The following is a 23,012-nucleotide window of genomic DNA, read 5'->3' as shown; positions in this document are numbered from 1 at the left end:
TGAATGTTGTGTACAAGCCTGGTCCCGAGATGTACATAAGCGATACGCTGAGCAGAGCAGCGCTCGACAAGCAGGTGTTCAACGAGCCCGGACCACAACAGCATACTGTGTGCACGATGGACAGCGCTGAGGCCGTGTTTTCAGTCATAGACCAAGCACTTCACCTCAATGTGACTGACACCAGTCTCCGTCAAATTGTAGCTGAGACCAAAGCTGATGATGCGCTACAGGAGCTGGTAAAGATCGTGCTAACAGGCTGGCCAGAGCGCAAAGAAGATGTGTCGCTCTCAGTGCGCGAGTATTGGCCATTCAGAGACGAGCTGAACATTCAGAGCGGTGTGCTATACAGAGGTCAGTGCGTCATTATACCGAAGACATTGAGAGCAGCAATGCTGAATCGCATTCATGCCACGCATATAGGAGGAGAGGCCTGTTACAGACAGGCGAAGGAAACACTGTTCTGGCCTAAAATGAGAGGTGAAATAAAGGATTATGTGGCTAATTGCCCCGCGTGCAATGAGTATGCGCACAATCAGCAAAAAGAAACGATGATGTCCCATGAAATCCCTGCGCGCCCCTGGCAAATTGTTAGCATGGACCTCTATGCTTATGGTGGCAGAGAATTTCTTATCATAGTGGACCACTACTCAGATTACTGGGAAATTGATCAGCTGCCAGATCTGACTTCGGACACAGTCATTACGCGCTGCAAAGTGCAGTTTGCTCGTTATGGGCAGCCAGATCAGGTGATCACCGACAACGGGCCGCAATTTGCTTGCGAACAGTTCAGAAAATTTGCGGCACAGTGGGGGTTTATACATGTCACATCTTCACCTCAGCACCCAAAATCTAACGGAAAGGCGGAATCTGCGGTGAAGATTGCGAAATCACTCTGCAAAAGGGCAAAACTAGATGGAACAGATCCATGGCTAGCGATTCTACACTGGCGAAACACGCCCACAGATGGATTGGACAGCAGTCCCGCACAGCGACTCATGTCCCGCAGACTTAGGACAGGACTTCCCACGGCAAACAGTTTGCTTTTCCCCAAGGTGGTCGAAGGAGTTTCAGAGAAGCTGCGGTGGAAACGGCGCATGACGAAATTCTATTACGATGCAAGAGCCAGAGACCTCAAAGAGCTTAACGTTGGCGAACACATCCGAATGAAACCACTGCCTGGAGACCGCACGGGACAGTGGCGGAAGGGCCAGTGTCTGGGTATGGTGAATCCGCGGTCTTATGTGGTGGATGTGGATGGTACATTATACAGGCGCAACCGTGTGGATCTGCGGAGAGCTGAGCGCTCCGCCCAGTTTAATCAAGAGACAGCGAGAAAGGAGAGCAGCCGGTGCTCAGCGTCTAGCAACGGTGAAACAGCAATCAAAGAAGGTGACACATCGGACATCACTGAATGTGAGCCAGAGCAAGCTAAAGAACGAAGGCAGCAGCAGGTGTTTGAAAGGTCTACAGAGTTCGGAACCCCTATCATTACACGCAGCGGCCGTCAGTCACGGCCACCACAGAGACTTGACCTGTGAGATTCGCTTAAGGTCGTAGTTGACTAGCGCACCAGGAATGCAGTTTAATTGGCTAATGCAAAGTATAAAGCTGGTTTAGTAAACTTTGGGTTCATGTTCGGGGCTGGGGTTGTTTATTAAAGAAAGGGAGATGTTATGGTGAAATACCATATATGGTTTGTATCCTGTTGTGACGTGAACACTGGCGCGCGCTTGTGCTGGCGCTTCTTGCCATGTGAATAAAGAGACACGTTGATTCAGCCCTTGCTTGGTTATTGCATAAAATCGCAAACAGCCGGAGCTACTTCTGTTCATGTCTATGGCGAGTCTCGCAGGGACTGTGCTCCTCCACAGCGGTTCCTACCAGACCGGTCTGAACTAGTCCCAATATAAACATTATTAGTGTACCATAAGGATTCAGAGTAAGACAACAAAAAAAATGCTTTGGAAAGTGGATTCATGTTGTACATTCTCATTATATAATTTTTGTAAATCATGAACACAAAAAAGTTACGGACAGCAGCTTTAACATGAAATGTTTGCGTTCACTTATTCATACATTTAACTTAAAATGTTTCTGTAACCTCAATGTGAACATTTTATTAGTATAAACGTAGCTAGCTATTACAAACTAATTCAGAAAATGGTAATGTTAACAATAGCAGGGTATAGCACTTGCTGAATGAGTGCAGCAATATAAAGCATTTAACATACTAACATACAAGCATTTAGACACATCTTTTCCAGCAGCATCTGATCAATAAAGACTTGCACTTAACTATCCTATTTAATTTTCTGTTTGTTTGTTTATTTCAACAAAAAAAGTGTTTGTGTACTACTGTGCTTGATTGACTGAGACTTCTTTCAGCACTTACATGCTGTTGCCTGTATTTGTTTAGTTGCTTCTATTGCTCTCCTAATTTTTAAGTCACTTTGGTTAAAAGCATCTGCTAAATGATTAAATGTAAATGTTAACATACTTGCTCTCAACCATGCCTCATCCCAGCAAATATTGGTCCGACTGCAACGTTGTGTCCCTGGCCAAAAAGAGTCGCGGCAGGACGTCATAAATTGGTAAAAATATGTAAAACAGGACATTTACTAAAAATGCATTCAGATCTGTTTAACTTTCATTTTGGAACTATATTTGAACCATCACGGCACTGAATCTTCCATTTTAACATTAATCTTGCACACATACACACACACACACACACACACACACACACACACACACAAAAAAAAACATTATGTAACACATAATTTTGGCAATTACTCTCCCTTTGGAGTGCCATGGGCAAAGAATGCTGGGAAATGGAAATCACAGCCCAGTTTAAGATAAACTTAAGTTCATCTAAATTAAAAGAAATAATTTCTCTCAAACTCAACGCAATGAAGCAGTTGATTTTACTTCAAATGTATCAGTTCTGTGAATCTGAACAAAAAAAAAGAAAGTTCTATATACTCATAAAATTCATTTGACTGAACTAAATTGTTTAATTTAAGTTGGTCCTACTTAAACCAATTAATTATTTTGAGCGTTAGGGTTTACAGTGAGTATTTTTAGAGTATAATAGGGGCTAAAAGTAGCCTGACAAGCCAGACCCACATCAAGATGTTTGGTCTGGAAACTCACCATTGACGGCTCAATCCGAGGGGTGGATAAACGGTTGTCTTTCAAACTCCCTCTGCACGCGATAGGATAGCGCTACACCAACCAGAGCAACGACGGTGAAGCGGAGCTCGCTGACAGATTAAACATTCGCCGTATCCGGTCGGCTAAACTCCGAACACATCTTCCCTTTTAAAGAATGACTTCAGTGCCGCTCTTTGTTCTTTTCTCAGAGGAAAGCTTAACTCCAAGTCTTCCGGAGGCGCGGGCAGAGCTGATTCGAAAGACCGCCGCCGTTCGCCAGTTTCTGTGTTTACTAGAAGACTGTGTTACTAGAAGCACGCAAACGCAACTCGGCCGTCGTCATTATGGCCCCGCCCCCCGACTCTATAGCCTACCTACACGATGTGATTGGGCCGTCCAGATTCTGAGGAATACAGCTCAGAAAGGAATTGAGAGTTGCTAGACCACACTTGCGGGCAAATTAAATTTGCTGCCGCTAGGGTGCGTCTAGATTTCTAGGCTAGGCTAAAAGTGATGTCCAGAGGGGATATTTGTCTTTAATGACCCTACAAGCTTGATTAAACTATCAAAATATGAGGAAAACATTGATTACAACACAATCAGTCATTAATATTTAATTGGTTCCCTTTTGACTGTCAAATTCTTTGTTTGACAGCCTGGCGTAATATAATGCCAGTCATGTTTCATTGCGTTATTATCACTAATAAAACAATCGACTCCAAGCACGAGTACAGATTTTTTTCTAAAAGGTGAAATAAGACCATGATTACTGTGTAATAATCAGATGCCAAACACTGAGTTACTTCATTTATCAGCTGATTCATGTCTGAGTGCATTCACAAGAGATTATTTCGATTTTATAAACCTGTTCTCAGTTATGTCTTCATGGACTTTGTCCATCACAGCCTGGCTTTGTTCCAAAGTAGGCTAACTTCTAAATGATTCATAGCCTTTACCTCTCTGGCCTTTACAGCCGCTGGAGTGTTGAGGTGATGGTCAGGTTTGCTTTGCAAACACTGGAATGATAGTTTCCCGTTACTGGTTTTATGTCTTGTAAAAGAGGAATTGAAGATGGTTGTTGGTGGGCGGCAGCTCGCTAATGTGCCGCATAACTCCACACGCACCCACGCAACAGATGCAGAAAACATGCAAACACTACAGCGTTTGTATATTCCAATGTAAATTCCTCTTTCATTTGATGGTGTCCAGTTTGAAGCTGTTTACCTTATTAACAGTAAATCAGTACCACAGCCTATATTTTGCATCTTTATTTAAAGGTGTGGTTGCATGCGATATGACTTTTTTATCTTTAGTTAGTGTGTAATGTCGCTGCTTGAGCATAAACAGTATCTGCAAAGTTACAGCGCTGAAAGTTCAATGCAAACAGAGATATTGTCTTTTAAAGCTACGGCAGTTTATTGCCTACAAAAACGGCCGGTTTGGAGTCCAACGAGCTTCTTCCTGGGTTGGTGACATCATAAACCCTCGCTAGTCTCCGCAGATGTGACTTCTGCCCGTAATGGGAAGGGGCGTGGCCTTAACCTGTGCTTGGCACTTCAGCCAATAAAAATACAGGAAACTACATTTGGCCATCTGACCAATCTAAGACCATTGCGTTTTTCAGAGGGATGGGCTTCATAGAAGCAGGAAGCAAACGAGCCGTTCACAGGACAGTGGAGACAGCAGTGTGGAATAAAGGGAGAATAGAAGAAAAATACGGCGTAAAAGAAAGAAGTATTAAGACATGTTATACGGCGCCCCATAAACACAACCAAGCCTAGAAAAAAAAGAGAAAAAACGGAACCATACTAAAACCAAATTACTTTAAAGTCTTCATCAGGTTAGTGTATTATTTTAAAAGCGGACATATTCTGCCCTTTTTCAAAGTCTTGATATTGTTTTGGCTCTACTAGAGCAGTTTTTCCTGCTTGAATGTTGATTATTTCCTCATTTTCTCCATTGTTGCGGCTCCTCTCTTCCCAGTCTGTCAGTAACACTCTGTTTAGTTCCTGTCTCGATGAGGCCCCTCCTTCTGAATTGGTCGGCTGGATCAGAGTTGTGATTGGTCAAGTGCTTTGAGCATGTTTGGGAAATAACCCGCCCTTACCCATTGAAGCCAATACGGAAGTGACTTAAACTGTAGTTCATCGACTGGCCACTAGGGACAGGCTCCAGAAGGGAGCAGAATCTTATTAAAATGTTAAAATGGCCAACTTTACAGCAGAAAAAACATGTTTACAGTCTGGTACAACTTGTAGTTTTGGGCTATACGGCTAATTTTGCCGTGTGTGTGTGTTGGGTGAATTTTTTTTATAACTTATTAGTTTACATTATATAAAGCCTTAAAGTTCTGCATAATTAAGGGCGTAGCCACTTTGAGTGACAGGTGGATAGCCGTTTGTCTGCTGTCTGTTAGTCATTGCGTCACCTAAGCTCCGCCCACGTCCCGCCTCTTTACCCATTTACTGTTATCTGGGCGAGACTCGCTGCCAAGATGGCGACGGCACTGCTTTTCAGAATAGTATTGGTTCCGTCACAGACACTACAGTACAGACATATTAATTTACAGTCTATGGTTTCAACGCACTACTAACTAACTCCACCAGGCCCCGCCCCTTTATTCTGCGTATTCATTATTTAAATAAGGAATATTGTGACGTGTTTGTTCCCGGAAGAAACTCAAGACAAGGCGTTTCAGGAGCTCAGAAACACTGACACTGATACAGAGAATACGTTTTTCATGCTCAAACAGCAACATTACACACTAAAAAAAGATGAACATGTAAAAAAAAGCAGAGTAGGAGCTCTTTAACACTGTGTTTGACCCGTAGCCTATTTTTGTACTGTTGATTAGTTCCCTCATTTCCATCTCCTTCACCAACATCTATGTTTCTTAGCAGCAGAGTTTAGTGACCGCTTTCTTCCCACACATTTTTCCACAGTTGTAATGAAACTAATGGCTCATATTTGTATAGAGTTGCTATGCTGATGCTCTATAATTGGTCGCCATCAAGTGGCACATTACAGCATTGGGCCCTGATTTTTAGTTATCAGAAGTAAAAGTAATTCAATATTTGACTGCTCTGACATATCAGATGAGAATTGAGCTGAATAAATGACACTGTTGTCTTTGTTTGTAGAGCTGCTTTACTGCAGGATTTTAATTTGTCTCATATTTGATGAAGTTTCTGCTTTAAAACACTTAGGCGCTATAGAATTAACTCATGTCATTTATTGCTGCATGTTGACAGTGTTGTTCGTAACGTATTACCAAGTAATTAACTTACTTTTCCCTTGTAAACAGTAAAGTTAGGCATTGCTCTTAATTTTTTTGGTAATTTAATTAGTTACTTATGATTTAATTGAATTAAATATTGCATATAGAAGAACAATTCTACAATAACACAGCCGTGGATTTAACTTTAAAATCTAACATCAACTGTTAATGTATGTTTCTAATGTTACCTTCTCACTTTAAATACTGTGGTCAGTAATAAAATAATTTATGCAGTTTTATATTATTTATTTGAAAGAATTAAAAGTTTCATGTCCATCCTTGTATTGTTGAATTGGTCGTGGTGGATATATTAAGTAGTAACTAAGTAGTTGATTAAGTAGTAACTAGTAACTAGACTGTATATTTCCAGAAGAAAATGTGAGTGGTGCTTGCAGTGGTAAAAATCAGTAGCTAGGGTGTTCTGGGTGGTTGCTAGGGTGTTGCTAAGTGGTTGCTAAGATGTTCTGGGTGGTTGCTAGGGTGTTACTAGGCAGTTGCTGGGATGTTGCTAAGTGGTTGCTAAGATGTTCTGGGTGGTTGCTAGGGTGTTACTAGGCAGTTGCTGGGATGTTGCTAGGTGTTTGCAAAGTGTTCTGGGTGGTGAACAATAGTGATGCTTTGCCTTTGACAAGCACCACAAATAGGTAATGCAGTACTTTTTAAAGAAAAGTAATTAGTATAATAATAGTACAGTGTCCGGAGGGGATATTTGTTTTTAATGATCCTGCAAGTTCTACAAGTTTTTTTTTGTTTTTGTTTTTGTTTTTGTTTTGTTTTGTATTAAAAAAAAGTAAATAAATGATGAGGGAAGAATAAAACACTAAAATTGGTAAAGGCATTTAGCAGACAAAGTAATTTGGCAAAAAAAAAGGCAAACTACAGCTACAGGTTTTATTATAAAAATGCACAGAAAACAAAAAGCTAGTGGGGGAAATGAAAACATTGATCACAACATAATCAGTTATTAATATCCTGTTTGATCACTTGTATTCATAATTTCTTTGTATGTCAGCCTCAGCCTAGACAAAAATCATATCACACAATTTATCATGTTTCATTGCATTATCATTACAAATAAAACAATCGACTCCAAGCACAACTACACAATATGATTACAAAAGCTTTAATAATGTTTCAACAAAGTCTGAAGATATCAATTTTCCTAGGCCGGTTGGACATCACTTTTGGCCACACAATACTGTTAATTTATGCGATTCAAGCTCATCATGGTAGTAAAATATATGCTGATTTCCGTTTGCACATCACTTCAGGCCACTAATGTAGATGCACAGACTGTCTGTACTGCTCAGTCATGACCACTAGAGAGCGACTGTGGCTCACACAGCAACTATCAGTTCAACATGACGGCCTGCATCAACTTTCCGGAATCAGGTCCTAAAAATAAAGAGTTTGTGGGTCATTCCTGCTCTTCAGTGATTTTACATGTCCCATGATAATGTGTGACCCTGGACCACAAAACTACACTGTGACAAATTAATCATAGGTCTTGTCATTTTCACAAAATAAATTAAGGTGATAATTAAAAAAATAGTGTGTGTATTTTCTTTAAAAAAAAAAAGTGTGGTTCTGAGTTTTATAGAAAATATTGAGAACATTTCACAAAAAAAACAAGAGATACATTTTCATATTTTTTAAAGGAAATGTAAACAATTTTGATGCTTGAATTGGGAGACCGATTAAGGTGATAAAATGAAGGAAAATTCGGTAACCTATTTATTTGAAGAGAATTAGCTCAATTGTGCAGTTTTATTGAGAGACACCATTGTTAGTTCCCAGCATGCTTTGCATATGGCTGGTTAATATTGAAATGAAGTGTTATTTTACGTGTTTTTGAGTGAAGGGAAACATCTGTTAATGTTTAATGATCAGCTATGTTTGACTTTGAAAGAGTTTCTGTTATGTTGAAGTTTTGATTGTTACCATTGAAGAGTAGAGCTTATGGTAAGTTGTGGATAACTGCTTGTATATTAATAATATGATGCATGATGCTTTGTGCATCGAGCAATAACATTGCTAATGCCAGTGCAGTAACACGTTTGTTTCAGTCTATTATTTGTGCAACATTACTCAGTCAAATATATAAACAGGTCATTTCCATTACATTTCCAAGTCAACTTCAAATAAATAAGCCCAATTTACTAAAAATATTAAATTAATTGTTTCAAAGACTAAATCATTTATTTAGGTAGATTGCATTAAAGAACCAAGCATTAAAAACTACTCAAAAATGTTATGTGTAATATTGTTACCATACATTTTTTAACAGTTAATAGCACATAACATCCTTTTTTTTTAAATTGAGATTTATACACAAAGCTGGATAAATAAGATTTCCATTGATTATTGATTATGGTTTGTTAGGATATGGAATCAAATCAAAACTAAAATCTGGAATCTGAGGGTAAAATCCCATTTTCTGTTATCTGGGCGCAGTGGTGTCAGTAACGCGTTACTCTAATCTGACTACTTGTTTTCCAGTAACGAGTAATCTAAAGCGTTATTATTTCCAAACCAGTTATCAGATTAAAGTGACTTATCCAAGCCACTGTGAGTTACTATTTTAGTCATTTTCCTTAGTAAAAAATAAATTAAAAAAAACTTTTGCTTTCTTCTTGCGTCTTGGGGAGAATTTTTTTTCAGGAATTTTTTTTTCATTTCAACTTAAAAGGTCAGGAGATACATTGTTGACGTTACTGTTAAAAATGCACTTTCAATAAAGTGAGTGTTGGCAAAAACGGTCGTCATTTCGATGCTGAGGCGGCAGGGGTGTTGTTGGAAACTGCTGAATGTAACTAAAAAGTAACTTGTAATCTTACTTAGTTACTTTTCAAATCAAGTAATCTGTAAAGTAACTAAATTTAATGGAGTAATCTGTAATCAGTTTACTTTTTCAAAGTAACTGTGGCAACACTGTCCCGGCGTGATGAGCTGCCAAGATGGCGACGGCCAGCTCGACTCTACTTTACGCTTCAGAAATGCTCTTCACAATACTAGGGGTTACGCCACGGACACTACGGCCATATTTTTTACAGTCTATAGCCCTATTCGCATTGGATGATCTGGGGACCTCATGTTATTTACTAAATGATAACTTATTTGTTTACATTATATAAAGCCTTAAAGTTCTGCATAATTAAGGGCGTGGTTACTTTGATTGACAGGGGGATAGCCATTTATCCTCTGTCTGTTAGTCATTGCGTCACCTAAGCTCCGCCCACATCCCGCCTCTTTGCCCATGTTCTGTAATCCAGGCGTGATTCGCTAGCAAGATGGCGACGGCCAGCTCGTCTCTACTTTACGGAAAGTAGTCACCCTTTTCAGAACGGCTTACCAGAATCCTATGGGTGACGTCATGGACACAATGTCCATATTTTTTTACAGTCTATGGTTTTACCCGTGGTTTTACCTGATCTCTGATCAGTTCTATACATTTGTAGAGATTTAATTAGACAAAGGAATACTTGTAGTTAATAGCCTATTATTGGGATGTTTAACTGAGCCATCCATGAAAAAAAACTTTAATAGATTTAAAAGATTAAAAGAACATATACACTTAATATTTAATTTTATTAGGTGATTAGCTAATTGAAATTTGTTAATTGTTCATTTGAAAGATTTTACTTTCAATGCAACATTTGCAATAGATTTGTAAAAGGTGTTTTAAGCATGTTTGGCATGTTTTTTGTTGCATTTACACTGTTCTGACCAGCAGGGGGCGCTGTGGAGATGGGTGTTGAATTGTTTCGATAGCTTCGACGCAAAATCGCACATTTTCTTCAACTGTTTCAGTGTTTCACGAAGCCTCAGTCTGCCCATCACTACTCTCTGGGATCCTCTCATTCAGAGCACTTCTACATTACGATTGGTTGCTGCTGAACTTCGTCATAGCTCATTACCATAATGTTGACCTGATTTTAACTCTGAGACACCCAGATCGTCCAAGCTCTCACCAGAGCTCGCCGCCTGTGGTGTAAACGCACAGTAACAATATATTTGAGGCAAACTAATGCAAATATTACTTGCAAATAGTCCCAAAATTAAACTAGAATTAGACCTAGAATTTCGTTCATTGTTGTTTCTTTGTGCTTTTTTAAATGTTTACCAGGATTTTGCTGTTGATGTGTGATGAACGGTCTCTTACTGGTAAAAAACGAGAATGCAGTTGCTTGTGTGAACAGCATATTTGTGTATTTACCGGTAAAGTCATTCTGGTCATTTTACGGTAATTTACTGGTATTGCATGCTGTGTGAAAGGGGCTATAGACAAACACATTATTTAACTTGTTTTGTCTCCACCTACTGGTGTAAAGATGTAATGAGCTACCGAAGTGTTTCTTCCAGTAATTCAGTGATATGAATTATTGTAGCACAGAAATAATGATGCTTTGCGGTTTATACCTAAACATATGCCACATTTACTACCATTATGATATTAATTTGATTGAAGTATTGTGTGCAGTAGTGGCCAAAAGTGTTGTGCGGCCTAGGAAAATTGATATCTTCACACTTAAGAAAATAAAACCTGTTGCCTTTTTTGCCAAATAATTTTGTCAGATAAATTACACAACTGAGTTATTCAGTTATTCCCTCATATTTAAAATACTTAAAAAGCATCATATATTTTCTTCATATTTTGATTGTTTATTCAAACTTGTAGGGTCATTATAAACAAATATCCACTAATAGCCACTACTGTATCTGTCTTCTTTAAAACAAACTATATTCAAACAAAGAGTTGTGTGTGTAATTAAACGCTAGTTAAATTTAGTCACACCCGCAGGAGAAATGCTCTGATTTTGTTGATCAGATTATGTGTCAATTGTAAAGCTGTGATCCTCAATTAAGAGAGTTTCGGGAAAGGTCGCCGGGGTCAGAGGACAGACGGCTTAAAGAACTTTATTAATAGCTCTAAATCCAGCACGTACTTCTGTAATTATCACTCTGACCCAGAATAATTAGCATACACTCCCGAGAGAGAGAGAATGCTGTCTCACCTTAATGAGTGTAAAGCCACTGTCACACACACCAGACGAAACCAGGACACACAGCTGAGCTCGATCCAGATCCGGTGAGCTGCCGTTCAGCGGCCGTAACAACTATATGCGTTAAAGGTGCCCTAGAATGATTTTAAACAATATGTTGAATTGTTCTCTGATATCTACATAGAGGGTATGTGGCTTATTTAAGGGCAACAATTGTCCAGATACAGTTTTACAGGTCCATTTACAACACTATAAATTGTCCCTAGGATGTAATGCTCTGTTTTTGCCTTATTTGGAAGAGTCATGAATATTAATGTTGAGCTCTGCTCTGATTGGCTTATTTCAGCAGCTCACTGCAGTTCAGTAAAGCGGCTCGTGAGTCCTGACAGAACTAGGGTGCGAACTACGGGGGAGCTCGGCTCCCCTAAATAAGACATGGGCTCCCCTGAAAACTTGATTTGAGAAATTTTGGGGGGTCTCAAAAATATGGACACTGTGTTATTTTGAGGTGCAATTTCAGTTTTCTGTAATGTGATCATCATGGATTATTATATGTAAAATTGCTAAAAATATATAATTAATTCATGCATGACGGCACTTTAAATCTAATTAACTTCAATAAAGATAACTATACATGCTGTTCTTGTCATGACCATTAAGGTGTGGTGGCGCTGCGGTGCAAATTCCACTCATGTTTAGTACATGTCAACGCAAAGATTCGTAGAAAAAACAAAAACGAATATCCACTTCTTGATCTTGGATTTCTGGAAGAACAGCAAAGGAAGCTGACCCCAAGCCTCTGTGGTCGATTCTGTGTTAAGGCATGTTATTCCCAATTATGTGTTGTGGCTGGGTTGATAAAGGTCTGCGCGACTATCGATGTCCTAATAAGACTAACGTTAGTTGAATGGAGGAATTATGGTATTCTTCTGTAGCCTGACGAGTAACTTCAACCGTTCATGTGAACTCAAAGACAGCCGGATGCTTTGTTTATAGACTATTTGTGGGCTTTTTGACCTATCAATTCTTGTTTTTTTTCTTCCTTCATTAAAATCAAAGATGTTCTTCAATCAATGATTGTAAATTGTATATTAAGAGTCTCCGCAATGCATTAAGCAGTAGATTGACCCATTCGTCTGTGTGTGAAGGAATATACACGTCCCCCCCCCCTGCCCCCCCCGAAAAGTGTGCTCCCCCAAAGGCCACGGTATAGTTCGAACACTGGACAGAACACAGACCGACTGAATGACACTTTAAGCAGAACATCTCAAATGGGGAAATGAAATGCAGAATTGATAAAATGCAGTTTACTTGTTTATAGGGATGGCGAAAACTAAACATTTTTTTCTTGACCGACCACCGAGCCCCATTAGCCGGTTGAAACCGGTTAACCGATTAGTTTAAAATATGCTGCGCTTTTTGAAATAACAGCCGCGAGCCGCGCCTGCAATTTCGCAACTATGTCGCATCTCTCTATGATCTCTCTGCCGCTCTGCCTTCCGCTCTCACACACACACACACACTGTCCCGGCACCGCCGCATTCCTTCAACTCAAGTCACTTTTTAAAATCCCCTACAGCGAGTCACGCAAACGTGGCACCGAGGAGCTTGTTTGAAATCGGAGGACAGATGGCTCATTAGTTTTGAAATGGTTTGTGTACAAGGTGATCGCGTTGAAAATAAAGGCATTTGTCTAGCGTTAGAAGCTCATTTGAAACATTGAAAATGACAGTTCCGAAGAGACGCCGCTTTAGTTTGAGGTAATGTTAGTGCTAACAATAATAAAGAAATATGATGTGCTACTACTGTATTTAAGCACTTTATCACACAAGTTGCAACTTACATCTATATCGTTCTTTTTGGTTAAATGGTCCCACACTACTTTTCTTTACACGCTTCATACTGTCGTCTGCCCTGGCTCTAACCACGAGTGTTTTAGTCCAACCCAGTCGCGCACAAACCCAAACGCTGTGACCTCGCGCCAAATGTTTTTATTGGTTTATTAAGTACAAACAGGCGAGTTATGAAAAATTGAATGAGGGATTTGTTCACTTCACACAAAAAGATTTTGGAATGAGATGGCTAACTGTAGTAGCGTTTAGTCCACTGTCTGTAAAAGCCTAATTTAGAGATCTTTTTTTTTTTTTTTTTTTTTCGGTTAACATTGATACGGTCAACCATCGGTCAAACGGTCATCGGTTAACATCCCTACTTGTTTATCAGTGTTTTCAGATCGTCCGTGCGTGAGAGAGAGCTCGCGTGCATATGGTTGCCAGATTGGACATGTTTAGGTAAAACACCGGATAGTAAACGTGTTTTTTTTTTCACATAAAAGCTCTTTTTGGGGGATTTAAATGACTGAAATCTGGCAACCGCACAAACGTTCTTCCTTCCCTCAGACAAAACCAAAACCAGTGATGACTCGTCTTTTTTCGTCAACGATATTGCATGTTTATATAAAGTTAGTCACAATGTAGGCTACGCAGTGACTCTATGATGGAGTACAACAGTGCTTGTCAATGTCAAAATGATGGCCAATCAGATCAAAGAAGGCGGGGCTTAATGGTCACTAAAGATTAGTGTGAATTCAAATACGTTTTTAGTTTTAAAGTGAAAGAGTGGGTGTGTGCTAGATATTAGTAGCTAAACATAATAATAATTCATATTTGACAACTGTTTTATGATATGTTTGCAGACCCACAGTAACATACATAAACAAGAGTGAAGGTGTGCATATTTTTAAAAATAGTAAATAGTCTTTGCAATGACTTTAAATAGACAACTATATAGGCTGTAATTAGACCTAAAACAACTTTTACCATTCTTATTTATTCCCAATCCCTTTTAATCATTTCAAAATTCAATTTTATATTTTAATAAAAATACCCACCCCCAAGTGACACCTTGGTTCTAGCTAGTCAATCGATTTTAAAAAAAAGAGATGACGTTTCCTCACTGTCAGCAGATTTATCATTCATGTATCTTGATTTGAGAGATGAAAAACACAGACAGACTGGACTTCAGCAGGTGTGATACTTTAATACAGCCCTTTGTTTTAGGATTGCAAAATTCTGGAAGTTTTCAAATGTAGAAACTTTCCATGGGAAGGAACAGGAATATATGGGAAATATACTAAGGGTAAGGGACCAAGCACAAAGAAGGGTACGATAGGTCTTGGATGGAAGCGTCGGACCAACTGCAACAATGAGCTGTTAAAAACATATTAACATGATTTAAGGCAAAATGGCTGGGACACTCTTAAAAAATGCTGGGTTAAATGGACAAACCCAGCAATTAAGTTGTCTTAAGCAAACATTTAACCCAACAGCTGGGTTAAATCAACCCATTTACTGGGTTTAAACAACCCAATTGCTGGGTTTGTCCATTTTCAACCTAACTTGGATTGTTTTTAACCCAGCATTTTTTAAGCGTATTTACTATACGCTTAAAAAATGCTGGGTTAAAAACAATCCAAGTAAGATTCAATTGTTTCTTACTTTTGACCAATAGGCGGCATTGTTATGAAAATGATGTGGTGTGGTCAAAGTGAGGTGACAATGACACAAAGTTTAGTGTCAATGTGCCAAAGCATTGCAGCGATGCAGTCTCAGAGTCGCTTTGGCTTCACACCATCAAATTTAATGCGGTTTACAAAAGCGGTTTCGTCTATCGACACGACACCACATCCCTAACTTTTTTGCTGGCATGGTCTCAAGATGATTCAATTTCAGAAAATCGGAAACGCCGTCTAGGAAGAGTTTAAAAAAAAGTAGTTTTTTAAAGGAAATCAAAAAGGCGGACATAAAGTGTAATTTAAAAAAAAAGAGTTTGAGGGTGACAGGAGCGATTTCAGACAAATTAGTTCAGCTAAACTTTGCAGACAACTGTATCATATGGACTGAATGTACAATATATCCATATTATCCTCACACACACACTGAAGTCGGTGAAATCAGGTCAAGAAGACGTCTCTCTCTCTCATTCTTGAACACCTCGCACAAGGTTGTCTTCACCTTGACTAAATCTGGAGCTCATGAATACAGAGGCGAGAGATCAGAGAGATCAGCTCCGGGCTTCTGTGAGAAATAATAAAGCAGCGAGGCCTTTGTGTTTTCAGGATGTGTGGCGCGTCTGAAAATCCTTTGAAATGACACATAAATACTTCAGCATTGAGTTGAACTGACCGATAACAGTGTTTTGTTTAAAAGTCCAATACTGTTGAGCGAGTGAGTGAGAGGGAGTAACTCCCTTTGGAGTGAGCTTTTTCATGCTCAAACAGCAGCATTACACTGTTGACCATGGGGAAAAGCATAAAAAGGACCCTATTAATACTAAAACAAATTATACCCTGTACATATGAAACGCTAATGAAACGCCTCCATTATAGTCTTGAGTTTCTTCTGGGAACGAACACGTCACAATATTCCTCATTTAAATAATTAATACGCTGAATAAAGGGGTTGAGTTAGTTAGTAGTGTTTTGAGACTGGTGGTTATGGTAAAGGGGCGGGGCATTTCCCAAATCACAACACACTGCTCCAGCCAACCAATCAGAGCACAGTGTGCCTTTCAGAAGGCGGGGCTTCATAGAGACAGAGCGTTACTGACAGAGTGGGAAGAGAGGAGACGCAACAATGGAGAATATGAGGAAATAATGTGCTTTTTATCATTCAACCTGTTCTAGTAGAGCCCCGAAAATACCATAGGTCTACTTGCGTCCAATCTCAGACACTGTTCTTCTCTTGCCTTCAGAGATAGATGATCACATGTCAGTTCAGTTATGACATCCTACGGATGCCAGCCGGGGAGTGTTCTGGATCATCTATTTAGCTTCTCGGGGGGTTCTCCGGGGAAAAAAATGGTGTGTGGGGGGTAAAATGTGTGTTATTTTGGAAAGGCTGCCTGCTAAAATTCACACTCATGGGTCTATATATCACATAATAGTCGCTTCAACCCTGCGGACATAGAAAACAACCCACGGGAAAAAACGCGGACTTGGCAACTCAGTGCAGTTGAGCTCTGTTGACGTCGCTTCGTTGCTCTGATTGATTGTACGTCTGTCCAATTGATGTCGTTCCTGGTTGGGTTGAAACACGCCCCATAATCACAGCCCAATGGAGCATCTGACTCATATTCTTTCTCAAAAGCTTTCTTTTAAAAATGGTTGCCATAATAACATTCAAAAACAGTTAAATTCAGTTAATTGCATCAGTTAAAGTTAGTTCAACACAGAAGAAACTTGAAGCAGCCATTCATCTTCTGATCCTCTGTAGAAAGCATTGTCTGTAAGTTTATGATTCATTTGTATTTTATTTCTTATATTTTCTATATATAAACCTATGTAGTGCGAATATTAGACATTTAAGAACTATATACAATTCATGTATATTACTGTTATGTTGCTGGAGATAACCGAGCATCTCCATCATTTACATTTCCTTTCTGTAGTTTCACCCTGTTTCAACAAATTCATCGTGGTGTGGATAAAGCAGCATTCTCCCACAATCCTACGTGTTGAAGGAGTTTATCTATCTGTCTAATTTTGGGAAGAGAGACGGCAATGTGAGGGCAGAATAAACATCAAGGCTTTGGGAAAAGTCATGATAAGTCTTCTTTAAATACAATGATCAGCAGCCTCCATGGAAAATCGGTTTGACTTGTTCCTCCGCTTGTATAACAAGAACGGACAGTGGATTTGTGTTGAAAAAAAGCCAACAGCGTAACTGCAAATAAACAACTGTCATAGTCTATTGAGAGTATAAGCGTAACATTATACATTACATTGCTTTTAAAACTACAATAACCAGATCCACCACAGACATCCACTGTGTGTTTAAGTGTTTGCTCTGTTTTATTTCATCATTTCATCGGACTGAGATGAATCTGAGATCTGTTTTTTGGGAACCGACAGCATGCCAATTAAATCATCTTCATTCTACAGTGCTTTATATACAGATAAACAGGGAAATGATGATGAAAGATGCGCATTTAAATTTAGCGTTGTAACTGTATAAAGCATGTCACAGATGCATCTTTCAGTGGTTCAAGCCATCGATTTGGGAGTAATATTTAATGATGTGATCGCTAATGTTTCCATGAAAGAAAGTAATACAACAACAAAAAGTTCTGCTCCTGCTGTAATCCTGCTTCTTCTCCAGTTAATCCTCAAAAGCTGCTGTCGTCGGCCTCGTATATTAATTAGTCTGTTTGGCATCTGACCTGCCTTTTATCCAGCAAATTTCTTAAAGGGACAATTCACCCAATATTGAATGCTGTCATTAATTTCTCATCCTCGTGTCGTTCTGCTCATCTTCAGAACACAAATGAAGATCTTTTTGATGATATCTAAGAGCTTTCTGCCCCTACAGCTACACAAGAACTTAAGAGTTATTACTGATAGTTTCTGTGATGAGTGGGTTATCTGGTTAGTGTTCCCAATTTATTATTATATCTGTGAATGTGTTCTCTATTTTTCTGGGAAGTTATAGACTTTTCCTCCTGTTTTCATCTTTTATATCTCACAATTGTGACTATAACTCGCAATTCTGACTTTATATTTCGCAGTTCTAACTTTATATCACAAACAGAAAAGCAAATCTTGTATGAAATTATAGTAAGTATGAATTGTAATAAATATGCCTACACTAGCCTTAATCAATGATAAGATGTGCTTTCCCAATCACCAAATGTTACCAAAAAGGTGTTTTGTCTCAGTTTACATAAAAGGGTATGTCAGACATCCTTTCATTTTAATAAACATGTTTCCTAGGCTGATGTTTAACAACACATCAACCTATAATTTACGTCTATATGTTAAACCGTAATGAAGAAGCTAAATTATAAATGTGCATCATCCATCATAAAAGTCCATCTATCCATCATAAAAGTGCATCTATCCATCATAAAAGTCCATCCATCCATCATAAAAGTGAACCTATCCATCATAAAAGTGCATCTATCCATCATAAAAGTGAACCTTTCCATCATAAAAGTGCATCCATCCATCATAAAAGTGAACCTATCCATCATAAAAGTGCATCCATCCATCATAAAAGTGAACCTATCCATCATAAAAGTGCATCTATCCATCATAAAAGTCCATCTATCCATCATAAAAGTGAACCTTTCCATCATAAAAGTGCATCTATCCATCATAAAAGTGCATCTATCCATCATAAAAGTGAACCTATCCATCATAAAAGTGCATCTATCCATCATAAAAGTGCATCCATCCATCATAAAAGTGAACCTATCCATCATAAAAGTGCATCTATCCATCATAAAAGTGCATCCATCCATCATAAAAGTGAACCTATCCATCATAAAAGTGCATCCATCCATCATAAAAGTGCATCCATCCATCCATCCATCATAAAAGTGAACCTATCCATCATAAAAGTGAACCTATTCATCATAAAAGTGCATCTATCCATCATAAAAGTGAACCATTCCATCATAAAAGTGCATCTATCCATCATAAAAGTGAAACTTTCCATCATAAAAGTGCATCTATCCATCATAAAAGTGAAACTTTCCATCATAAAAGTGCATCTATCCATCATAAAAGTGCATCTATCCATCATAAAAGTGAACCTATCCATCATAAAAGTCCATCTATTCATCATAAAAGTGCATCTATCCATCATAAAAGTGCATCCATCCATCATAAAAGTGAACCTATCCATCATAAAAGTGAACCTTTCCATCATAAAAGTGCATCCATCCATCATAAAAGTGAACCTATCCATCATAAAAGTGCATCTATCCATCATAAAAGTGCATCCATCCATCATAAAAGTGCATCCATCCATCCATCCATCATAAAAGTGAACCTATCCATCATAAAAGTGAACCTATCCATCATAAAAGTCCATCTATTCATCATAAAAGTGCATCTATCCATCATAAAAGTGAACCTTTCCATCATAAAAGTGCATCTATCCATCATAAAAGTGCATCCATCCATCATAAAAGTGAACCTATCCATCATAAAAGTGCATCCATCCATCATAAAAGTGCATCCATCCATCCATCCATCATAAAAGTGAACCTATCCATCATAAAAGTGAACCTATCCATCATAAAAGTGAACCTATCCATCATAAAAGTGCATCCATCCATCATAAAAGTGAACCTATCCATCATAAAAGTGAACCTATTCATCATAAAAGTGCATCTATCCATCATAAAAGTGAACCTATCCATCATAAAAGTCCATCTATTCATCATAAAAGTGCATCTATCCATCATAAAAGTGAACCTTTCCATCATAAAAGTGCATCTATCCATCATAAAAGTGCATCTATCCATCATAAAAGTGCATCCATCCATCATAAAAGTGCATCCATCCATCATAAAAGTGAACCTATCCATCATAAAAGTGCATCCATCCATCATAAAAGTGCATCCATCCATCCATCCATCATAAAAGTGAACCTATCCATCATAAAAGTGAACCTATCCATCATAAAAGTGAACCTATCCATCATAAAAGTGCATCCATCCATCATAAAAGTGCATCCATCCATCCATCCATCATAAAAGTGAACCTATCCATCATAAAAGTGAACCTATTCATCATAAAAGTCCATCTATTCATCATAAAAGTGCATCTATCCATCATAAAAGTGAACCTTTCCATCATAAAAGTGCATCTATCCATCATAAAAGTGAACCTATCCATCATAAAAGTGCATCCATCCATCATAAAAGTGCATCCATCCATCCATCCATCATAAAAGTGAACCTATCCATCATAAAAGTGAACCTATCCATCATAAAAGTGAACCTATCCATCATAAAAGTGAACCTATCCATCATAAAAGTCCATCTATTCATCATAAAAGTGCATCTATCCATCATAAAAGTGAACCTTTCCATCATAAAAGTGCATCTATCCATCATAAAAGTGAACCTATCCATCATAAAAGTGCATCCATCCATCATAAAAGTGCATCCATCCATCCATCCATCATAAAAGTGAACCTATCCATCATAAAAGTGAACCTATCCATCATAAAAGTGAACCTATCCATCATAAAAGTGAACCTATCCATCATAAAAGTGCATCCATCCATCATAAAAGTGCATCCATCCATCCATCCATCATAAAAGTGAACCTATCCATCATAAAAGTGAACCTATCCATCATAAAAGTGCAAAAGTCCATCAAATATCCATTAACCAATTTAGAGTAAGACTTTGTAAAAAAATTTAAATGAAGACTTAGGCTACATGAAGTCACACCCATGTGGTATTTTATTCATATTAAATGGCCTTCTTCACAAATAAATCAATGGTTTTCCTCTTTTACGTAATTATGTGTTGCATGTCATTCTGAAGTCTCGAGGTCACGCTTTTGGTCGACCCTTATTAACGTGAAAAGTTGACATTGGTGTCCGTCGGGCTTTGACTGCAGGTGTCAGGTGCTGGAACTGATGCAGAATGTGTTAACAGATGAATGCGATATCCTCGAGCTCTCGTGCTGTCCGTCGGTAGTCACGGGCTCGCGCGTCATCAAGGCGAATCCTCCCGCCCCTCGAGCGCAGCATCAGTGCGCGCGCCGCTCTCACCCGCCACCGGATTCGCGTCCGTTTCCCCCCCACCCTGTCAGTTTCAATCCGACCGAGCTCAGAATCAGAACACATCGTTCGCAACGATCGATCACGCTTTCCGTTAGACTGTCCGCGCGCTGCTGCGGTGGAATGCCAAATACGCCGCGCGCGCTCCTCCACGGACGAAACTCACACGGAGGAGCGACTCTGCAGTCCTGGAAACGGCGCTAGAATCGGTTATTTTTGGCATCTCTCCGCGGCTTCTGAAACGGGATTCAAACCATGACGGCCACCAAAGAGCAGCAGAGACCGAATCCGCAGGATGAGGTAACGAACGGCATCTACATACGTTACACACACACAGATGAAAAAGACGCGTGTCCGCTTTTTCACTGAGATTTGTAACGGCTTTTTTCCCCCAGGTAATGGATCGCTCGCGCGCGCACGATTCCAACGACCGTTCCCGTTCCCGTTCGTTCTGTCAGTACATTAATGACATCACCGGTAGCAAATGAAGCCTATACATAAAACAAATTTGCTGTCGTGTTGATTTAATCGCCTCATTCGTTTCTCTTTAAGCTGTCAATCGCGAGTGTCAGTTTTTCTCTCTCTCTCTCGTGACGCTTGTAATTGAGAATCGATGCACGCGCGTGTCTGCTCGGTTCGGGCCCGCGCGTCACCTGTCCGTGCCGCGAACCCTCGCGCGTTAAACACGGCGCGACAGCGCGTCTGTGAATAATTGATCGCGGCTTTCTCTGACATAAGAGCGAATAGCTGCTGAATTTTTCATCAAAGCTGCTTTGAGACTCTGTCAGGTGACCGTCACGCAACAGAGCTGGACGAGTCGCATAAAGTGTTAAAGGTTTTATTTTTGAGTCATTCTGACATAAATAATAGCCCATATTAAAAGCTAAAGGCTCACAGACAGTGACTGCATTCAGAAGCTTCATTCTCCAGTTAGAGTTTGTTCTTTTTGCAATAATTTGGAATGAAAATATGACAAATTTCAACCTTAAAGGGTTAGTTCACCCAAAAAGGAAAATTAGCCCATTATTTACTCCCCCTCAAGTCATCATAGAAATGTGTATGACTGTCAGATGAATTAAATCAAGATTTAAATAAAAATTACCTGGCCCATTCCAAATATTATTGGCCTAATGGCATCTGTCCATCATAAAAGTGTATCTGTCTATCATTAAAGTACATCTATCCATCATAAAAGTGCATCTATCCATCATAAAAGTGCATCTATCCATCATTAAAGTGTATCCGTCTATCATAAAAGTGCATCTGTCCATCATAAAAGTGCATCTATCCATCATAAAAGTGCATCTATCCATTATAAAAGTGCATCTATCTATCATAAAAGTGCATCCATTCATCATAAAAGTGCATCTATCCATCATAAAAGTGCATCTATCCATCATAAAAGTGAACCTATCCATCATAAAAGTGAACCTATCCATCATTAAAGTGCATCTATCCATCATAAAAGTGTATCCGTCTATCATAAAAGTGCATCTATCCATCATAAAAGTGTATCCGTCTATCATAAAAGTGCATCTATCCATCATAAAAGGGCATCTATCCATCATAAAAGTGAACCTATCCATCATAAAAGGGAACCTATCCATCATTAAAGTGCATCTATCCATCATAAAAGTGTATCCGTCTATCATAAAAGTGCATCCATTCATCATAAAAGTGCATCTATTGACACTTTTATGGTGGATAGATGCACTTTATGGACTTCATGAAAAGGGAAATTTATTTGGCATCCGTTTCTTATAAACACTACATTTATACACACAAACAAATCATATTACAAATCAAAAATATATTTGTTGTACTCAGTGTAGCAGCCCATGTATCCCACAGCTGTGGGGTTGTGTATTGGTGTGGGCCTCTTGTTATGCAGTTGACCTGTATTGCCCAAAACAATTTTCCCTTAAAAGGACAAATAAAGTTTATAGTTTATTTAATATTCCAGACTCAAAACACTTCTGTTTAGCTGTGCGTTTACTG

The 23,012-nt window shown here is 38.9% G+C and overlaps 1 protein-coding gene across 2 annotated transcripts in view; it reads left to right on the top strand.

Moving 5' to 3' along the window:
- The window catches only part of LOC137075725 (inactive dipeptidyl peptidase 10-like), a 94,300-nt gene that overhangs the window by 8,880 nt on the left and 62,408 nt on the right, over nucleotides 1-23,012 (top strand). The window contains exon 1 of one of the 2 annotated variants that reach the window (XM_067444635.1): nucleotides 20,971-21,314. The exons of the other annotated variant lie outside the window; for it this stretch is intronic. Coding sequence (XP_067300736.1) covers nucleotides 21,270-21,314 — 45 coding nt within the window. The 5' untranslated portion in view covers nucleotides 20,971-21,269. Of the gene's footprint in view, nucleotides 1-20,970; nucleotides 21,315-23,012 lie in introns of those variants that run through there. 2 annotated transcript variants of the gene reach the window in all.

This window comes from Pseudorasbora parva, chromosome 5 (assembly GCF_024679245.1).
Source record: "Pseudorasbora parva isolate DD20220531a chromosome 5, ASM2467924v1, whole genome shotgun sequence".
In the NCBI taxonomy this organism is placed as follows: domain Eukaryota; kingdom Metazoa; phylum Chordata; class Actinopteri; order Cypriniformes; family Gobionidae; genus Pseudorasbora; species Pseudorasbora parva.
This window is presented reverse-complemented; position numbering and strand designations above follow the sequence as displayed.